Source organism: Diorhabda sublineata, chromosome 5 (assembly GCF_026230105.1).
Source record: "Diorhabda sublineata isolate icDioSubl1.1 chromosome 5, icDioSubl1.1, whole genome shotgun sequence".
Taxonomy (NCBI): Eukaryota; Metazoa; Arthropoda; class Insecta; order Coleoptera; family Chrysomelidae; genus Diorhabda; species Diorhabda sublineata.
The window spans coordinates 29,124,531-29,145,855 of record NC_079478.1 but is presented as its reverse complement, the minus strand read 5'-3'; the positions used below and the strand labels follow the sequence as shown (position 1 = coordinate 29,145,855).

General features: G+C 31.0%; 2 protein-coding genes across 3 annotated transcripts in view; one reads left to right on the top strand and one right to left on the bottom strand.

The window, feature by feature from the left end:
* The window catches only part of LOC130443893 (protein pellino), a 128,633-nt gene extending 110,483 nt beyond the window's left edge, over window positions 1-18,150 (bottom strand). The window contains exon 1 of one of the 2 annotated variants that reach the window (XM_056778774.1): window positions 17,827-18,150. In XM_056778774.1, coding sequence (XP_056634752.1) covers window positions 17,827-17,948 — 122 coding nt within the window. In that variant the 5' untranslated portion in view covers window positions 17,949-18,150. Of the gene's footprint in view, window positions 1-16,262; window positions 16,615-17,826 lie in introns of those variants that run through there. The other variant, XM_056778777.1, reaches the window with a different exon arrangement.
* Window positions 18,151-19,889: 1,739 nt separating this feature from the next.
* Window positions 19,890-21,049, top strand: LOC130443891 (gem-associated protein 7-like). The gene is made up of 2 exons (XM_056778773.1): window positions 19,890-20,070; window positions 20,123-21,049. The coding sequence occupies exons 1-2, from the start codon at window positions 19,953-19,955 to the stop codon at window positions 20,299-20,301; spliced, it is 297 nt and encodes a 98-aa protein (XP_056634751.1). The 5' UTR covers window positions 19,890-19,952; the 3' UTR covers window positions 20,302-21,049.
* The last annotated feature ends 276 nt before the right edge of the window (window positions 21,050-21,325 follow it).

The following is a 21,325-nucleotide window of genomic DNA, read 5'->3' as shown; positions in this document are numbered from 1 at the left end:
CGCTATGACCTGGCCATCAGATGGAACTGTCTTTGTCTTCTTTGGAGCCGGCTCTCCCTTTTCAATCCATTGAGAGTTTTTTTATTCCGGGGGTGAAGTGATGGGTCCACGTTTCATCCATGGTTATGAAACGGGAAAAAAATTCAGCTTTATTTCAGTGAAACATTGTCAAACACGACGTTGTTTTTGTTCCATTGTGCGCAAACACGACACCCATCTTTCTCATGTTCAAGTTTTCAGTTAATATGCGATGTACCGCCTACAGACTACTAAGTCTGCTAGCTTGCGTACTTTCAGTCGGCGATCCTCCAGTACCACTTTGTGGATTTTCTTTTCTGGAGTCGTCATCTCATTTGGTCCGAAGCTGGTATTCTCAGGTCGTACGGCCTCGTTTCAACTCTGCTGCCCAATATTCTGCAGTTGATAACGAAGGAGCAGTCTCACGAAGAGTAGAATCTAGTTTAGCTCTTATATTGGTTGGACTAATGTCTTTTAAATAAAAGTATTCTACCACATATCCATACATACAAATTCACTGAAAACGTTCAATATTGATGGCGTATTACTTAATTAATAACCCATAAGGTCAAGGTACTTGAGAAACAAACCGAAATGAATTGGTAAATACATAAATGGGTCAAATTCTACTATTGTAAATAATATAAAAATTAAGTAGAGTTGAGAAATTAAATCTATAATCTACATCCGTATTATGCGAAATGACAAAGTTGAAAAAGCACTTTTTTCTACGTTTTAAAATATAACTGAGAATCCGCAAACCTTGAAACAGTCGTTAGCCGGAGTTCCTCAAATTTGAATGAAAGTAACGAACGTTTCTTTGATAATATAATAAAGAGTCCAATGAGGTCAAGGCGCAATAATGGAAGGTAGTGACACGGTAAGATTTTTTTATAAACATATTAGATACTAAAATAATAGGAAAATGACACTTTCGCTTGCAATTACTGTAAATTCAAGTTATTGATCTTCGTTGAGGACAAAAAATAATATTTTATGTGGTGTTAACTGAAAATGAATAAATATTCTTACTGAGCCGCCTGGAGCTAAGAATATATATTGGAATTTTTAGCTAACAATTTTGTGATTTAATTGAATAAAAAGTGATATCAACAAATCGAAAAAAGTATACGGATTTAAAATAAGTTATATATAGGGTTATGATAAAATAACGTCAATATTTTTCTACATTGTGATAAAGCTTCATTATAAAAAAATGAAAAGTAGGGGTGACATAAGAAAGAAAATTGAGAAGAAAACTAATAAAAATCAAAATAAACGTAATTTTTAAAAATAAATTTCTAAATTAACTAAAGAGTCTATTAAACCAAAACTATTTCTTACAGCAATTGTTCAAACTGTGTCCCGTTCACTATCTGACATAGGCAAAGACGATGGTAGACCTGATTTAAAGATTTTTCGATCATCTTTGGACTTATACAAGTGATTTCATATCCAATGGAGGATAACAGCAGTTAATCCAGATGGCCACCCTATAGATTCACGTCTTCTAATCCACCTTCTTTAAAATTGGTTATCCAGAAGACTTCGAATATTGGGACCATAATGAGGTTTTAACTATTATTGGATCCGAAAATGCCGCAATTCCGAGGATATTCCAATCGCTTTGTTGCGCGAAAGAAATAGGACCATGGATTTCTATCACGAATATTTTTTCACAAAATAAACTGAACTTTTGCGAAATAATGGTGCTAGAGGACACAAATTATAACATTATAATAGGCTAAATAATTTTACCAACAAAAATTTTAATATTACAAGGATAAAAAATTTTTCAAACATGTTCACTTAATTGAGAAACAATTAACCAAAAATAGTGATGTAAGTATACCCAAAAAAATTCGTAGAATTAACGATTGAGCGCTGACGCTTCTCCAAATTTCTTTCAACTATTGCGAATGATACTTAACGAGTCATTTATTATCAAAAAATTGTCATGTACGTACGCCAAACAAAAATGTGTGGAATTTCCATATCTGAAACTTTTTGTAATAGATAACCTATACCATAGGATAAAAATTTTTATTCGATATTAAGTGTTCTCTGCAATAGTTGAAGTAAATTTGGAGAAATTTTAGGGATTCGATTTCAAAACGAACGATGTGCGTCAGCGCTCCATCGTAAATTTTACGAATTTTTTTTGACATTATAAAAAATACTTACTTCTCAATGTTTGGTCAATTGTTTTTCAATTAGGTAAATTTTGTAATGGTTAAATAATTTCTTATTTTTTGGTTCAGAATCGTGAAATATGTACAAAAATACATGTTTCAAAAATGTTTTCCACTTATAAACAAACAAAACTTTGCTCAACTGAAAATAATGCACTATTGAGAAAATTTCGATTTCCATCACAATGCCTAATGAAGATTTCACAAAATAACAAACTTCTGCCATGTTCATTTCCTGTGAGTTCGTGAGCAAGTTGAGCTTTTCGTAAAGCTGCATTTAACTTTGCATCGTTGTTTGTTCCTGACCTTCTCGTTTCATTAAATTTTGCAACAATTCTGCTTACTGTGTTTCGTCAAATAAAACACATGCTTCTTCATGACTTCAACAATCGTCGTAATCTATCATCATTAGAGTTTCTATCCTTTTTTTTTCGATTAAGTGAGCCATAATAATAAAATTGTATAAAATCAATTGTAATACTAACACTGACAAACAGTTGTATCAAAACAATTTACAACATTGATAAAAACAGATCTTCTTAATTTTTTTGAATATGTAGTTTTTTTCACAAAATAAGTTTATTCTTATGTGACATGATTTTGCATTTTTTTTCACAAATGAACCTTGTAAGGAAGTGTAACTTTGACACACTTTTTGCACTTACGAATACAATGTTTTCACCAAGAATCACAATTACACTGTCTGACGCGCGCGTTTCGATAACAAAGTTATCGTCTTCAGAGATAAACTATAAAGGTAAACAGTTTAACTTTGTTATCGAAACGCGCATCAGACAGAAATTCCAGAAGTTCCGACTTAACTTTTTGCGCATTTGTCATATAAATAACTATTTTATTTTCCATAAACCTAATAGAAGCGTAGTATACACCTTCGCCTTCATAAAATTTACACATAGACTTATGGTTGTACTTACCAAATGGTAATCGATAGCATTGGACACGATATAATATGTACATGTGCTATATTGTGGAAAGGAGTCTACATTGGTGTTGCGAAGATTGCGTACAGCGAAAATTTCTTATAGCTGGAATTTAACAAAGATTGCGTACTGCTCGCCAGGTTCATGTTTGACGAAGAGGAGACAAGGCCTCACCATTGAGGCGGTAGAACATGGCAGGTGAAGAAAGCGTACACCACCAAGATCCGCGCCTAGCTGTTGACTAGAAGCATTCGACTTAATCAATACATCAGTTCTCACTGATTACATAAAACTTATTATTTATATTGAGTAGTACAACTAACAATTGATACACCAGATATAATATTTAAATGCCGTTAAATAAAAATAAGTTAGGGTAGGGTTAGGTTTTCTTCGCCTGTCAAGCCTTGTCTCACCCTCGTCAAACGTCAACTACGCTAAATTCCAGCTATACACAAACTTCGTGTATTTTCCACATTATCACTATATTTGCCATTTTCCTCACTCCATCACGTTTTATTACCTGTATCTAGGTATCTACAACCAGGTATGCTGAATTTTATTATACTACCTGTATAAAGGTGAAATTCAACGTACACAAAAGTGAAATATTATTTAAAACGAATTCAAATGCACAAACAATATTTTTTTTATATTTTCGTTCCACTATAAGATAAAATAAATCTGATAATAGCTAATTGCTTCATGATTACAAATTTATTAGATGTTTGGGTCCAAATTTGGATTTATAGACCATTAGTTAAGCTTACCAAGTGAAAGCAATAAAAATAAAGTAAATTTTTGTGAACGTAGTCGTCTTTGTTTTAGACATAAAACAATATTGGAATTTTGAACATTAACATTTTTCCTTGTTTTCTGTTCCATAAATTGCACAGTTTAAGCCTCATTTATATTTTATGATTGCATTGTTAATGTACCCAAAAGTCACATATTTATGAAGATACAAGGTGCTCAAGTTAAAACACCATAAAACTATACAAACAGGTATAGGCGAGTTTATGCATTTATTTTAGAGAGAGCCACCAAGTGGCGCCTTATTATTGGTTTATGTTTTAGGTCAGGGTAATTTGCTTCGCCTGCTAAACAAATGTACTGTAAATAATTGAAATTATATTATACATTAAAATAATTACACGCTGTAATAAGTCGAAGTCTTACTAGGGCATAGTTTATAGCTTATAGGAAGTAAAGGCAAATACGTATAATGTGTGTCTAAAAAGAGTATATGGTATTTGTTTTAGCGCTAAAATTGATTCAGAGGAGTGGAGGGTATCATCCGGTCTGTCATGTTTTTAATTTTTAATCGCAAAAGAACACTACCCGGGGACGCTTATGTGACTATTCAAAGTTTGTATCGGACGGAGTACCGTGAATTTTCGATACTGGGAAGAAGAGAGTCCGAAAGCATGAAGGACTTTTAAACAGCTCAAAAGTCGTTGTGTGGACATATGCGAGGACCGTTTTTTATCAATCTCGATTCTATTTATCCTTTTACAACTTTAAATTTAAGATATAAATAACATTTTTTATTATATTACAGAGTGAAATGATGTAATTGAAGGCTTTTTGCCATTTATGAGAATCGAGTCCGTATACAATAAAAATGGTTAGCGCGATATTTCCGGCCTTTTTTAGGCACGCATACCACGATATTTTTAAAATTTAAAGTTTTCCTGAATTATGGGAAAATTTTATCCCCCAATCACACCCTTTAAATAGGTAAGCCGGGCCCTTCTGGATGGAAAAAATTGTAAAGCCGATTTTTTTTCATTAATTCAAAAAATTTTCTATTGAATAGACCGTTTTTTATCGAAATCCGCGATGACGGGAAACATTTTTGCTTTTTTTTAAATAATTATTTATTTTCATACTTGATATTTGATTTTCATACTTGATTGATTTATATAAAAATTTTGCAATTCCACGATCACTGGTTTTTCGAGATTGCCGGCTCCCGGACTGTTAATGAGACTTGTCATTGACGCACTCATAAAGATTTTTGCGAACGCACTCGTTTACTATATGACGCCAAGAACTAACGAACAAAACTATATTTTTATTTTGTACTTATTGAAGTAAATTATTTAAATTTTGTACGTTTTGTATGTTCAGTTGATAAAAACCATAGTTGTCTATAATGATATTTTTAAAATGAAATTAAATGTAATCATATTTTTATTGGAGTTATATGATTCTTCTTTCTATTTGAATCCTATATTTTAAGTTGTTTTGCTATCGCTATTGTTCGCTTCGCATCCGGTCCCCGCATTTCGAAATATGCTGGAATCTTTCAACGAATCTATTCTGAGAAATTGGGTTAAAGAAGAAGTAGTCACATGTATAAACAGTTTTGTTGTTTCATTTATTGTACTTTGTTAGCGCACAATCTCTCGTTTGTTTTGGAAACTCCGACATGATTTCAGTCGTTTTATAATGGTTAAAGTTGATACAGGGTATTTCAATAAAAGGTGATCCTGTCTCTAGGGTTTGCTCAGTAAACGCCACCCGTATTCAAGATAAAGGGCGCTGAAGAACATTCACATTTTTTACGATTTTGCCTCAAATACTGGCAACTGAAATACTGAAATTATATACGAATATGTTTTGGGGGCTAATACATCCAATGAATTTGTTTTTGTCTGACTCTCGCAGAAGGCACTAGTTACACGGTTCGTACCTAGTAGTATTGAACATAACTTTTTCATTATTAGATTTATTAAGCAAAATTTCAAGTGAACTTAAACATAATTTAATTTTACACCCCAAAGGCTAATAACTCAAAATAGAATTCAATTAAAGTAAGCGTTTTCACGAATATACAATTCTACCCGTTGAATTCCGTCTTTCAATTTTTGAGGTGAATTTACTTACGTAACATAAACTTTTTCTTTAATATACCACCAAACTGTGTAATCCAAGGGATGGAAATCGCATGACCAGGCATGCCAATGAATCGGAGCTTCTGCACCTCTACCAATCCATCGATTCGGAAAATGGTTACTCAACCAATTACGACACCTTCTATCAAAGTGCGGTGGTGCTACATCGTGCATAAAAAATAGAGATCTTCTCTAAAAAATCCAGGTACATATCACCATTTAAATTTCCAGGTAGAATATGATAACCTATTAATTTGTTACCTAAAGTTACTGCCCAAACATTAACTTTAAATGAGTGTTAGTATTGTGAGACCCTTTTGACATGAGTGTGTATTGTGGCAGTTGAACACACTTTGTCGTGTAAAAGTGGCCTAGTCGGTAGATCGTCTAGCAAGAGCTCTTGGACTTGTCTGTAATGATAAGGATGTAGCTGTTACTCTTTAAGTTTTCTCCAAGTACTTGAAGAAGACTTATTTGTTTGTTTTGCCACATTTCCCACGCTAGCTGTTGGATTTTGATAAACAACATCGTTCAATGGCTTTTAATGTATTTTTACTTGGTAAGTTTCCTCGAGGAAACTTTTCTGCATAATGTGTAACAGCTGCAGTAGAGTTTCCTGTGGTTAATAACATATCAGTGTATATATTTTGATTAACAATATCTAATTTAATAAATAACAAGGTTATTAATATAATAACAACACCGTCATAACTATCAATGAATGACAGTTTTCCATGGCAAACTCGCAGTGTGAAATTCAAAGCTAAATAATTATGAATACTCAGCTATTGGGGGCCTTAGTATGAAACAAACAACAGTTTGAGTCCCAGAACCGCAATACATGATCTTCAGCTTGTTTGTTTCATACTAATGCCTCCAGTAGCTCGGTGCCCATACTTATTTAACTTTAAACAAGATCCTATACTGATTAGACTGGATTTTTGTGAAATGTAAGAAATGAAAAATTATACATATTTTTCACGATATTCGCATCCAATGAATTTGTTATTTTGGCTAACTCTCAACGGATACATTTAAAAAAAATTGAGACTAAGAAATGAAAGCCCTCAGTCCCAATTTTTATTAAATGTATCCGTTGAGAGTCAGCCAAAATAACAAATTCATTAGATGCGATGCGATGGATGCGAAAATCGTGAAAAATGTATAATTTTTTAGATGTTAGACTTCAATTCAAATATTAATATATACGATCTAAAACTGATTAAAAATAACTGTCCAGAAAATTATAACAAATTCTAAGAGTAGAGGCTGATCATTCAAAAGAACTAAGGAAGGCAGTGGAAAACTTGTAGACAAAGAGAGACGATAAGGAATAAATCTAGAATTTTTTAAAATAAATGATCTGACAATTGGAACAAATATACAACATAAATATACATTTGTAGTGAATAATATCACCTGAAAAAAAATTAAGCAAAAAATGGGTTAAAACAGCTAAATCAGAAAGTTAGTAAGTCTGTGGAAAAGAAATAAATGCAAAATAGAAATATAAAAAATGTTAGATTAGAAATACAATATAATATGAATACAACCAGCGCTAAAATCCTAGTACTGAAAATCGTACAAACTTCTCTCGAGAAAACCTACAAGCAGACCATAGATACTTGCAAGAAACGATATGATGACAGGGTGAGAAAAAACTTCTCAATTGTCCAAATAAATCAAGGTTTTTCTGGTCTGTAACAAAAGCGGTAAGCCGAAGCTTTTGTAAGTCAAAAATTCCACGGTTGACTGGAGAAGATGGGTCAGACGCAGTTACCGCAAAAGACTATAACTTGTTGAATCGCATGTTTGTATCAAATTCAACCCTTGATTTGTGGGTAAAACTACCACTCACGCTTGGTGTTGGTTCATCGATGGCAGATATAGAATTTCTCAAAGGCTTGGACAATAACTTTTGCTAAACACTAAACAAAACCATTCATCAGTATCAGAATCTGAATTGGATACAAACATTTTTTCTTTACCTTATTTTTTCCTTCTTCGTTCATTTGCGACAACTTTTCTTTATCTTTGCGTTTTCCTCTATTTTTGTTACAAAAACTTACCCCTAAAAATTGTAACTATCTGACACGTTTCTTAATATAAATTAAAGTCACCACTAATGGATATGGATAATAGAAAAAAACAATGTCCCAAGTTGAAGGCAGATATTTTATGGTCATTTAATGTTAAACATTTTGAGAAAATATAAGTCTAATTATGTTCACTAACAAGTTAAAAATCCCGGTAAAAAACGCGTGTAACTTCTTACCCCTACAACAACGCGCCCCCGGCTCCCCTACTTTCCCATCCATAATCGTTCAGGGCACAGCTTTTGATGTCTTTAAAATAACAAAATTAAAATCGATTTTTCGAAAATTTCAGAGTGGCCCAATGCCTTAAATGAACAACAGTCTTGAACTGAACACAAAAAAATTATTCCAGACGTCGGTCATCCCTTGTTAGAAAAATAGAGAGGGTTGAAGAATAAAACTTTTACATTTTCGGAATTACGTGTTAAAAAATTATTTGAAAATCTATAAATGAAAAATACAGCTAAATAAAATAATACGTGAAATTAATTCAGTGGAATTATGAACAATTATAATTGTTAATTGACGTAACCATAAGTAATAATTATTATTTTATAATAGAAAAATACTTATGGAAAAATTAAAAATTCAGTAGCTATTTTTTTATGATAAAATAGGGTAAAAAGGATCAAGGGGTGTGTTAAAAGAGCACGGAAAGATGTTGTAAAGGGTTTTCAAATAAGAGGTGTTATTTTGAACAGCCCGCTATTTCGGTAAATGCCATTTTTTGACATTTGACAAGTAGAAACTACGCCATTAATGAAAATGGAACGATACACGCTTCAACAACGCATTGAAATTATTAAAATTCAATATAAAAATGGTGAAAGTTTGGCAGAGACGGTTCGTAAAACTAAAACATTTTTGGGTCGACGTGAAGCACCTTCTCGGACCGCAATACAGAAATTGGTGGAAAAATTTGAGCTGTTGGGACAAGTTAGTGATGTGAAGAATAAAACCCGTGCACGTCGCTTAAGAACAACTGAGAATATTGCTGCTGTAGCCCAAAGTGTTGAAGAAAACCCAGGTTTGTCCATTCCTCGTCGTTGTTTGGAATTAGCCATTCCACAAACGTTATTACACCGTAGTTTGCATAAAGACTTGGGTCTTAAGCCCCTATAAAGTTCAGATAACACAAGAACTCAAGCCGGCCGATCATCAACAACGTCGTGTCTTTGCTTGGGTCCTTGAAATGCATGAAAATCATCCGGAATTTCATCGAAAAATCATCTTAACTGATGAGGCCCGTTTCCACCTTGGTGGTTACGTCAATAAACAAAATTGTCGAATCTGGGGCGCTCGGAAAACCCCAGAGTTATTGTTGAAAATCCTCTCCATCCTCAACGCGTGACTGTTTGGTGCGGTTTATGGTATGGCGGTGTCATTGGACCTTACTTTTTCGAAAATGAGGCTGGAGCAACAGTTACGGTGAATGGATTGCGCTATCGTGAGATGATTAATGATTTTTTATGGCCGGAATTGGATGGTATTGATTTGGACAACGTTTAATTTCAACAAGACGGCGCTACGTTCCACACAAGAAACGAAACCATCGATCATTTACGGGAAAAATTCCCGGACCGTGTTATCTCTCGAAGAGGTGATCACAATTGGCCACCGAGAACTTGTGATTTAACACCTTGCGACTTTTTCCTTTGGGGCCACGTGAAAGATAAGGTCTACGCCAACAGTCCAGCATCGATTCAAGACCTCAAAGGTGGAATTCGTGAGGCTATCGAGGACATAGGGCAGCCGCTTTGCAATTTGGTTACGGAAAATTTCATGAAAAGGATATGGTCGTGTAAGCGCAGTCGTGGCGGCCATTTGGCTGATGTTGTGTTCCATTATTAACGGCATACCTTCCTCTTTATAATGAAATAAACATCCGATTTATCTCAAAAAATGGCATTTTTCTTTGAATATCAAAATAACACCTCTAATTGGAAAACCCGCTATATTGTTCTTGAGTAGAACCTAACCTAACTTAAAAACAATGACCGAAGGCTAATTCCACCTTCCATATATTGTAATTACCTCAATCTAACACCGCCCACAACGATATCCAACGACATCCAATCGAATTGTTGTACTATGAAAGTGAATTCCGACATAAAGTCACTCTAGTAAATAAACCGAAATAATTATGGATCCTTGATTTAGTAACTATTGATTGTTTCGGTGTTATTTTAAGGTTGTGTAATACGGAGCATTGATCTGGCATTATTATTTAACCCATTTAGATAATCAGAATTATAATAAATTAATCAGGATATGTCGTTATTATATCGTTATATTTTAAATTTCATTTTTTGGTATAATTTGATTTTGATTTTGATGAATAAAAATAGTAATTTGATCAAACCAATCATAGCTGACAATATAATATTTTTTTAACAGGAAATAAAAATTCGGCAACAAAGCACTCAGTACTTTATTTTTACGTAAAATCACTTTTTATGACATCGGTACCTAATTCAAAATCAAACCGAAGTTGTAAGTAAAATTTCAATTTAATGCATTTTTCATATCAGATGTCAAGATGTCTTCGCTTGATAAGTATTATGTTGACTCTTTATCAAAAAAAATAATAATTAACTGATATGCGGATTTAAAATTAAGCATGAACAGCTTCTTTCTAAGCGAATGTCGTTTTTCAGGGGAATATATCTCGCATGGTTTAAGTTATACCTTACCAACAAAAGTCAGTTTGTAAGGGTTGATACAACGATGACTTCTTGCAATCCAACAGAATGTGGAGCACCCCAAGGCTCAGTACTAGGCCCTATTTTGTTTCTTTTGTTTATAAGCGACATCGCCTATTTGGATATCAGTGATAAAATATGTCTTTTTGCAGACGATACTAGTTTCTTTTGGACTTTTGCACTTCATAGGACCATATCTATTGACCTAATCACCCTTAAATCATGGTGCGTATCTAATCTTCTGTGTCTCCACTATAGACATACTTGAATCTATAAAATTCTTAGGGCGTATCTTCAAACTACAAAAGGGAGGTGTTAGATATTTACTTGGGCTAAACAGCAGTTCTCACTACAGGGACTTCTTTAAAAGATAAAAAATTTCGACTCTTCCTTCCTTATTTATCTCTGAAGTTTGCCTAAATCGTAAGAATGCTTCTCCAATTTCAGAAAGATCGTTGCACGGTTATCTACTTAGGAACGCGAAGAACGATCTTCCTCTATCTAATCCACGTTCAGAAGTAGTGAAGGGTTCAATATTTTACAATGAAAAAGAATGCACAATCATTTGCCAATTAAAATCGAATCGATATCATATTTTCCCACATTTTGCAATAATTTGAGTGCCTTCTACTATGTAAACGACTTCTATTCTAATAGTAATATTTAATTCCGGGTATGCTGCATACTGGTTAAATTTTGCTATGGACTTATATACTAATTATTACCTATCATTTTGTTATTCATTGCGGTTTTTTTCTGAATATTGAAATTTTATTCTATTTGTATCTTTATTTAGTTATTTTTATGTTTGTGTTTTTAGTTTTTTCAAACTTTTGTCCCCAAATTGTAACAACTTTTTGACAATAAATTACAAAAACAACAATTCAATTATTTGGACCTCTCTTTGGAACTAGCAAATAAAAAGCAATATTTGGTGGGCTAAGTTATTTCAAGATACACACACTATATTCTTCTTGGACTATTTGGAAAAGGGAAATACAATGAATAGTGACTTTGGTTGTACATTATTAGGCCAATTTAAAAAGTAAATCACATGAAAATAGTAACATATCTAGAAGAAATAAATTTTCATTCACTGTCCAAAAACCCCCTAACGACTATTGGCTGTTTTCAGACCTAAATTATGCTTCAAGAAAAGAAGAATCAATCAAATGAAGAAGTCATTGCTGAATAGAATCCTATTTTGAGATACGAGAGAGAGGGTTTTATGATGAAAATGGCAGGAAAAGTTGGAAAAACCTTGGACTGATGGAATAAATCTCGAAGGCATTATATTAATGAATAGAAATAAATTTTGCTAAGAAACGTGTTTGTTGTTTACTAGGAAAGTATTGATCTATGTGTTAATTTATACAAATTCAAAATTTTATTCACAATAATATTCAAAAAATGATTGTAAGGATAACCAACAGATAAAATTTTGATACATAATGTCATTAATAATCAAGTAAATTCAATTTTCTTAAAAACAGCATCAAGGTGATGAATAATTAACGAAAATATTGATGTGAAACATGTCGTGGCATTATAGTAGAAAAATCTTCCCCTCACCTGATTTACACATCAAACATCTCAAATCTCTTTTCTTTTGTGCGTCACTGCTTGAATAATAAATTATGTAAAACTAAGGGTGGATGACTCAAATATTCATCCCTAAAAATACTTACGTAGGTACAATTTGAAATGTTGAAGTTAAACCTCAAGCAATACGTCTGAACTTACTTCCATTTGAAAAATTCATAATTTAAGATTTTAAATTTATTGGCGAAAGCCACGTGTCACTAGATGGCGCTGAATTTGGCTTCTACAGCGATGAACAACAATATGTTCATATGTTTAGTTTTCTTTATGTTTCTAGTGATTTTGGTAAGGTTTTTGTAGTTTCAATTATTTCCTAAACGTGTTTGTGTGGTTAGAACAAAAAGTTGGGTTTAAGAATTGGTCTAAAAATGACGAAAATTCAAGTACCCTTTTTAGCATAATGAAATAAATTTATGTCAGAAGCAGACCACTAAAAGAAAGTGAAGCGGTTTCTAATACGGGACATAAAGTATTATGTGACCTAAAAGGCACAACAAACATTAAAGTTTGTGTCTACAGACGTCGGGTCTAATTTCCCAGCCCTATGAGATCACAATTAATCTGAATGATGTAGTTAAAGATTAAAAAATGCATTTGTTCATGTAAGTACGGGAGGAAGAATATCTACACGAAACTACCAAAAAGGTGCACAAGAGCTTTATTGACCACTAGTATGGGATTTTAACAAGCACTACATTTGTAACACTACAACTTTTACTGCATTTTTATTATTTTCGAAGTACATCTGTGTGGTTTTTTTATCTTAAGAAAGCACTTTAAACAGGTATATTATTTTATTATTTAGACTAAAATTTCAAATAACACTTTCTATTATTTATAAAACAACAAAATTAAATCGTATTCTGGCTTTATTGATCAACCCTATTGAAGTTTGAAAGAAAATCAACAGATGCTGCCCACTTCGTATTTTTCGCGAATATTGCAGTAGATTGTTATATCAGCATGAATCATCTACATTTAATAGTAATTTCCAGTCATAATAATCATAAGAATTTAAAATCGCAAAATAATGTTTAATAGTTTAATGATATATTACAACGATAGTAATTATGTAGAAATAAATAAACTGGAAATCTCGCTTTGAATTTCCGTCAAGAGCACAAAGGTTGTTTAGCATCAATAGGGTACTTGCAACGTTTGAGAAAAAAATTGTTTTGGATAGTTTATATGTAACTTCTATTAAATATTTTTTAATTCTTCGATCAATGTCTATAAAGAAAAAAATTGGATAAAATTCAAAAATTTTGTAGGTAGTTTAAATATTTTGTTAAAGCCGCCAAATTGCGTGACGTCATAAGTATCAAATAAAGACAACATATGATACAAAGTCGTCAGTGTTGCAAGTTTTCTGCGGTTTCTTTGCAATCTGGTGAACCAGTTTCTCAGCCAAATGGTATACGATAGGGAATAACGCAGCTGTAGCTCAGAAAAATAAATAAAATTTTCCAAAAAATCAAAAAAAAATCCCAATCCGAGAAGAACCCTTTTTACTTTCAAGCTCTCTTTTCGTCTCCGCTTTTCCTCTTCCAGAAAAGTTGGCAAAGACAACCCCAAGCAACCACCATAATCCCAGCCTTGCATAGGAGCAATTCCTATATCAGGGCCCATTCCAACAAACCCTCCTTCTATCAAATTTTTTCGTATCCTATCAAATTATATCCAACGAATCTCTCTCTTTATGATACAATGTAATCATTTTTGTTGCTAAGATCATTTTAATGTAAGTAAGATTCAAATTTAACTTATTTTAATATTTTATAGTAATTAAGTTTATTAAATTTTTAATTTTTAACGTGATTATGAAATTATGTAAGAAGTTAACCTATAAAATGTTTATTCACTTTATTCTTTTATATAGAAAAATGTATTATTTATGAGTAATTAATAAATAAAAACTGTCTTATAACACATACGTTAGTTGCCGGCAACGATAACCTCGTGATCATCAAGCAGGCAACTGCTCAATTTTTATTAAACCTCTGACGTCACAACTGAAAACCAATGAGAATCATTTTCTTATGTGGCTAAAAATTTGAAATCTTTGAGACTTTCAATCAAATATTTAGATATTTTTGTTCACTTTTGATTAAATATTTTACTTTCTGACATTATTTCATATCAAGAACTTATTAAATAAATAAAAAAAAATACTTTTTAAAAAATATAAGTACCCTATTGGTGACTGTATATAAATATAACTTACTTCAAGTCAAATTCAAACAGACTAAAATCATAAGATGAAAAAATGTAAAGTTAAATGAGAAGACTTAAGTTATCGCAACTGGAAATATACTGAAAGTTAACTTTGGAGATTCAGATATATAAATTTTGATACAAACACACATAACTCATTAAGTATTGAAAAGCCGCATAATAAATAGAAGTAAAAATATCAATCCATGTGCAAAAGGGGAACTTCATGTCAGTTTGACGCCCAATATGAATAAATCATAATTTCTTGGGAAAATCATTAAATTCTACTTTGTAGAATGTAAAAAATACGTTTAGAAATAATTTAATTTGTGGTAAGCATCTATAGCTATTTGGATTGATATCCACATTTCCTCTATAAGTATCTACAATACTTTTTGTGCCATAATTCATTGCTTGAAACATTGTTCCAAGCTCTTAGCTCATTCAAATTATGTCATCCCATTTATAACTTTTAATGCTGCTTTTTTATTGGAAAACTGATAGATGCCATACAATAGAATATTGCAGAAATAAGTGGGATAACTCAACACTGGAATGTTGTATTTACCTCTTGGCAGACTTTGCTAATAAATTCACCTTATCGATAAATGCCATAGCTAACAAATAAACGCTACTGCAATTTCGATTTATTTAAAAAGTACAGCATTCAAAAGAGAATGCTAAGCATCAATAATTAACATTTAGTATAAGTGAACTTATTCTAAAACAACCCTCAGATATCTAATATTTGTTCATATCAAAAAACTTCTATCATAAGATTTCAAAATAAATTGTCATTGTTTGTACTAAATACACAACTTGTTTTGCCAACAGTCATCACATAAATATACAAAATCATGTAAATTCGCAGAACTTGAAATAAAACATATCTTGGAAATAAAATTTTGCTGTATTTTAAAGATATAAAAAGGAAGCTGACTGGAGTAAATTGAATAAGTTTTTCTATACTTTGGAATACTTCTATTTTTATAAAATGAATTAAACAAGCCTTAGTGCTTGATGAACCAAATGAAAATGACCATATTGTAAGTACAGATTTACATACAAGTTTTTTTGCCATGCCATGTGATTTAAGTTATTTACAAATTTGTGTTTTGTCAGAGTAAACTTATTTAGGTACACAAAATATTTGTTTTAGCAGAAAACACTTTCATTACAAAATATATTTTTTCAATTTCAAATTTATCATGTTAGGATAATATATTTTAATCACTACAAATAAAATACATAAATAACAAAATTTATCTGCATTTTAAGGGTGAAACTTTTTAGATTCAGTATTTATTATACATAGACATTTACAAAAGTTTCTTGCCATCAAAATATTATTTATTTAAAAACATAGACAAAATCACGACATGAAGTAAATTTGGCTTAAAAGTATGACCTTTCGTTGTATGTTCAACGTGGTACTGAATATAACTTATGCTTTGATCAATCACAATTTATCAGTAATTACTTTTATATAGAACAAGAAAGTTTATATTATTATACCAACCTGTTCTCTTTAAAGATAAAAAATAAAAAATACTGAAAATAAAAACAATTGTTTTTCACAATTAACAACAGTACATACCTTTTGACCATTGCTTCAGCCGTCTTAGACAGTTTGAATAATTGTTCTCTAATACTAAATAGAATTTAAAATTTCATTATTTTCCAGTCATCACAAAAATTAGCTTGTTTACCAAGAGACATTATCAAAACTCTGTCTATAGCGACCACTAATCATGCACTGTTTAATTAAAAAGGCACCAATGGTCGTTACTAGATATTGTACTTTTAGATCAAGAAATACGGAAAAAATTATTTTACGAATTAATTTATTTCAACCCCGAGCATTCACTTTCATCCGTGATATTCACTGTAGACTGCAGAATTTCGACACGATAATGGCGCTGGCGCCTTTCGATTAGTGGGAGACAACTGAAAGTGACATACGCACAGATCCTAGTGACATCTAATAAAAGTTACACTAATAAAATTAGTTAGATTCATGGAAACTGTTCACAGATCAGTTTTGAGTTTCAACAAATAGAGGGCCATGTTCGAATTCAAATATCTCCAACAGATCCATATTTCAAAAAATAGGAAAACCGCAACAGTTGGAGAAATTTCACAACATTTTTTAACTATAAATCAAGTAACGATAATAATTGACGATGGGAGAATAAAATGAAATAAAACATAAAACTAAGATAATAAAACATTGAAAGATAAAAAAAATATTGAATTTTCAGTAGTAATAAAATAATTTATATAAGTGAAAAGTACTAGACCCAAAACTGAATAACAAAAGACATTATTTTAAATGCTTATAAAATTTATAGTTCATTAAAATTGGATAATTTCAAAGTACTTAGTGTGAAGCTTGAATAGAATATGGCAATTAAGTGTGTCTGGAAAGTAAAATGTGTAGTAGATTGAAATTATATATTGAAATTGATACAAAATATACCAATTACTGCATTTGTTATTTACAATTATATATTTGAAAATAATCACTTTATATATAAACATAATTATAATAACGCGCCGTTTTTTATTATTCTAGAGTATTATTTTGAAATCTGTAAGTTACATCCTGATTAGTACTGGGTTATTACATTAATTTGATAAGATTAGATTAGATAACTAATTCCTAGTGCAAGGTGCCCCATATATAATGAGCTGACTAATAAACTTTATTAACATAAATGCAAAAACACTTCAATATGGCACAAGTAATCACGAGTAAAAATTAAGAAACTAATGTATCCTTTCAGTAATAGTATACAAGAGTTATTAAGATTAAATAGTATACACATTTGGTAAATAGGATTTATTATTTCAACATCATTTTCAAAATTTTCAAAAAAATAAAGCTGGGGTGTATATAAGGAGTTTGAGCATATAATTTAAGCAAACGGTTTATACCAGACTGATAAATAGTTATGAACTGTTTCCTGAAATCAGATGTTAATATCAATAACATCATTATTATAGAAGCCTATATTGAACCTACATTAGAACCCATGATGATTATTACGATGTTATATTTTCTTGAAATTGCAAATTCAATAACAGAACAATTTTATTTGAATCAATAATTTCGAAAAATGTATAAGTGAAAAATAATATTTTTTTAAATAAGTACTTACAGTTTTTTCATTTTTATTTTGACCATATCCATTAGTAGAAATAATTCAACTTCTCTATTATTTACAAGGGCACTACAACACACTTTAACAGGGCGCATCTTTTTCTTAATAAATTTAGACATTGTTTATAGATTGACAATTGTAAACACGATATTAAATAAGTAACAGTTGAACAACCAATGTAAAACTTAGGTGGGAGATCCATTTTGTTAATTTTCTTGTTAAATCTTGTCATTGCGACTAGATTTTTCTCGGATAATCAGCATAACATGTTCTACAAAATTTTGCAAAGTTTCAACTCGTCCGTAAGCGCGATCTGACAGCGCACAGGGAAAAAACATCGGGAGGCCGAACTAGAACTGAAGAAAGAGTGAGCAACAACGCCGTCTTGTCTCGTGGGTGTAACCGACAAAGATAAAATGATTTCGATCATTGAAAATTTTAGAAGGTCTGATGTGATTCGTGCAAAAATGCCGGTATCGAGGTTCTCGATGCAGTAAGCCAAGTAGTTTTTACACATAATTGAGCAGTTGTCATAATCATTGTTTACTGGTCTCACTTATTGGAAGATTCTAAGACTCAATTCAAAAGATGACTCAACTAGTACAGATCTGTTGCAAGCTTTATTCAAGTCTGAGCTTGTTTTGAGAAGGAAATTGTATTAATTTACTAACATGTTTGTTCGTAAATTTCTCTTTCCAAGGGCGTAGCATATACTATAATATTCAATAAAAGTACAATACAAATAAAAGTGAGCGTCTAAGAATAAGTTTCAACAAATTTAAAAAAAAACAATTGTAATTATTGTTTCTAATTATTGTTGGATACAATAAAATTTCACAAGGGTTATATAGCACAAAAATAATAATACAGGATTATTACTAATTAATTAATGTAGTAGTTCTAATTACGATTTTTTTCAACTTGATTCCAATATATTTTATTTCATAAAGAAAGGGAAAGATAATTTATATTATTGTGTCTTAGGAATATATGTTTTTTCAAATAGGTTTGTGTGTTATAACGTGATGAAAACGGGCGTGTTTGGGTTCGTTAAGTAATTTGCTAGGATTTGAATATGTTTAGGAAAAAAGATAAGTCGAGAATTAATAATCCATTGAAAAATTTATCTTCATGAGAGGAAATAGTTTGACATCACTGCTAACCGTGGGAGATTATATTACCACATGAATTGTTACGGGGGCTATATGTGAAATTATCACATATTTTTATGTAATATTTTAGTGTTCTACAACAAACAAATGAAGGTGTATAGACTTTATAATGGTTATACTCAATTTTATTTGAAGTTTTTGTTGCACACATTATAGAGTCGCGACGTATGTTAGAAAAGATAAGACAATTGTGTTTAATATATATGATGGATGTTTTTAACGGGTTCGTTGTAATCAATAATTCAAGGGATTGTGCGTAAAATGAGGATAAATCAAATTTCATCAACCTCAAACAACACCACCGAAGTCTAAAGCCAATAAAATCAAACAAATTTGGATTTAAATTTCTTGGCTAAGCTGTACAGTTACATATGACTTTATTAATATGAACCAACATGTTCGCCTCGAATTGTCATCTAGGAAAAGAGCTTTAATATCCATACTTTTTCGGTGATCAGTCCAATTTATTTTTAATATATGTAAAATATTTTACTAACGTTTACTTCTAGTTTTGTATTATATTACTCTCAATGAAAATTGTGTAGAATATAGAAACTTTATAATTAAATTTGTGCATTTCGGTATGCGTTTGTTTACTTAGTGCTCCATGAAAATTTCTATACTACGAAATAATTTTCCCGATTTAATTTAACAACAGGGAATCATCTCTAAATATCCTTTATTTATTTATTTGTGCATTTTTGTTTTACTAATCGTCATCTAGCGTTTTAAATAATTTATTTGTATAAAAAATATGTTAATGTTCAATAACCAATATGATGTTATTATCAATCACACCTTGTATACAGTGCACACAACGCGCAGTGCTCGGCGAGTTGTTGCTATGTTGCCAATCCAGCCAGATATATTGGTTTTACTGTTCGAAGGAATGTGTAGTTTGTTTTTATCCACATTTTAAACCTAACCTTAAATAAATTAAACGTACAATGTATGTATCAGTCTAAACCACTAAAAATAAGAATGAATAATGAACAATTAACAACAGAAGAACAAGAAGCTAATGCATTTCTCAGAAATAGATATATTCATTACCTGTCATCGATATGTGGTAAATTCGTGCAGCTGTATAGATATATTCATCTTATAAATTTCTATTTTAGGCAATCAAAAGGAATGCGTTATAAATATGTATACAAATACACAAGTTACTGGAAAAGTAAAAGCCGTAGATTTAAATTTTGAGAATATCATAGTTGAAAATCTGAAAACACCTGTACCACCACCTTTAAAAATGGGTGTTTTACGAACTTGTGATATTTTAACAATCAGTTATAAATGAGTGAAAGTGATTTATAATGAGAAATAATTACATAGATCTACAACAGTATGTATACATATATAAATTTTAGTTATATTTTTTTGGAGAAACAATTTTCATGTATTTACAACTGACACTTTCAAATCGAATTTGTTTGGTTTCATTATTTTAGAAAAATAATACACTCTAGATTTTTTCAAATAACATATTACTATTTATACTTTCTCTTCGGATAATACTTTGAGCGAAATATATAATTATCAGTTTTATATAGTTTTCATTACTTGAATCTAATATCTAGTTGTGTTTCAACATTATTCTAACTTCTAATAAAGCATTTTTAATTTTGACCAAAAATGTAATTCTGTATAAGGCGTTTCTTGTCAAAAAAAAAAATAATAGAAAATTGAATAAAATTCTAGTTTTCCATAACCAACTTATATTTTAAATAAAATCCATCAAATATTTGTATCAAGTTGCAAAGTATAATCTATTGATGTATAAACAATATGTGGTTATTAAATTTTGCTTATGAACAAAGATGATAAAAGATTAATTTTAAAAATCCTTATGCAACATAGGTATCTCAACTCAAAACTTTTTTTATTTATAATATTGAGATTCAATTTAGGTTAGATTTAGTTTACAATAAAATTTTGGAACCTGGTTTGTGTACATTTATATACAGTGAGACTCAATGGTAGATTTACGAGTAGGCGGCTGTAGCATATAAAGGGCGATTTCAAGGGGTGTTGAATTTTATCTAGCAATTTTTCACTTCAACATATTTGGAAAAATGACAGTCCTAACATATTTTGCATTGAACTAATCTCAAAATTCAAAATACAGACAATAATTTTGTGGTGTTATCGCTTTATAAGTGGAGTATTAAATTGTTAAGGGTACAACCTCAAAACATACCCAATAAGGTCAACGTGGCGCTAGTGTAATAAAATTGTGTTATTAGTGTCAATAACAATTGTCAATGTGTCATTTATTTCAATTTCCCTAATGCTTTTCTGATGTATGTTCTAAATGGGAGGAA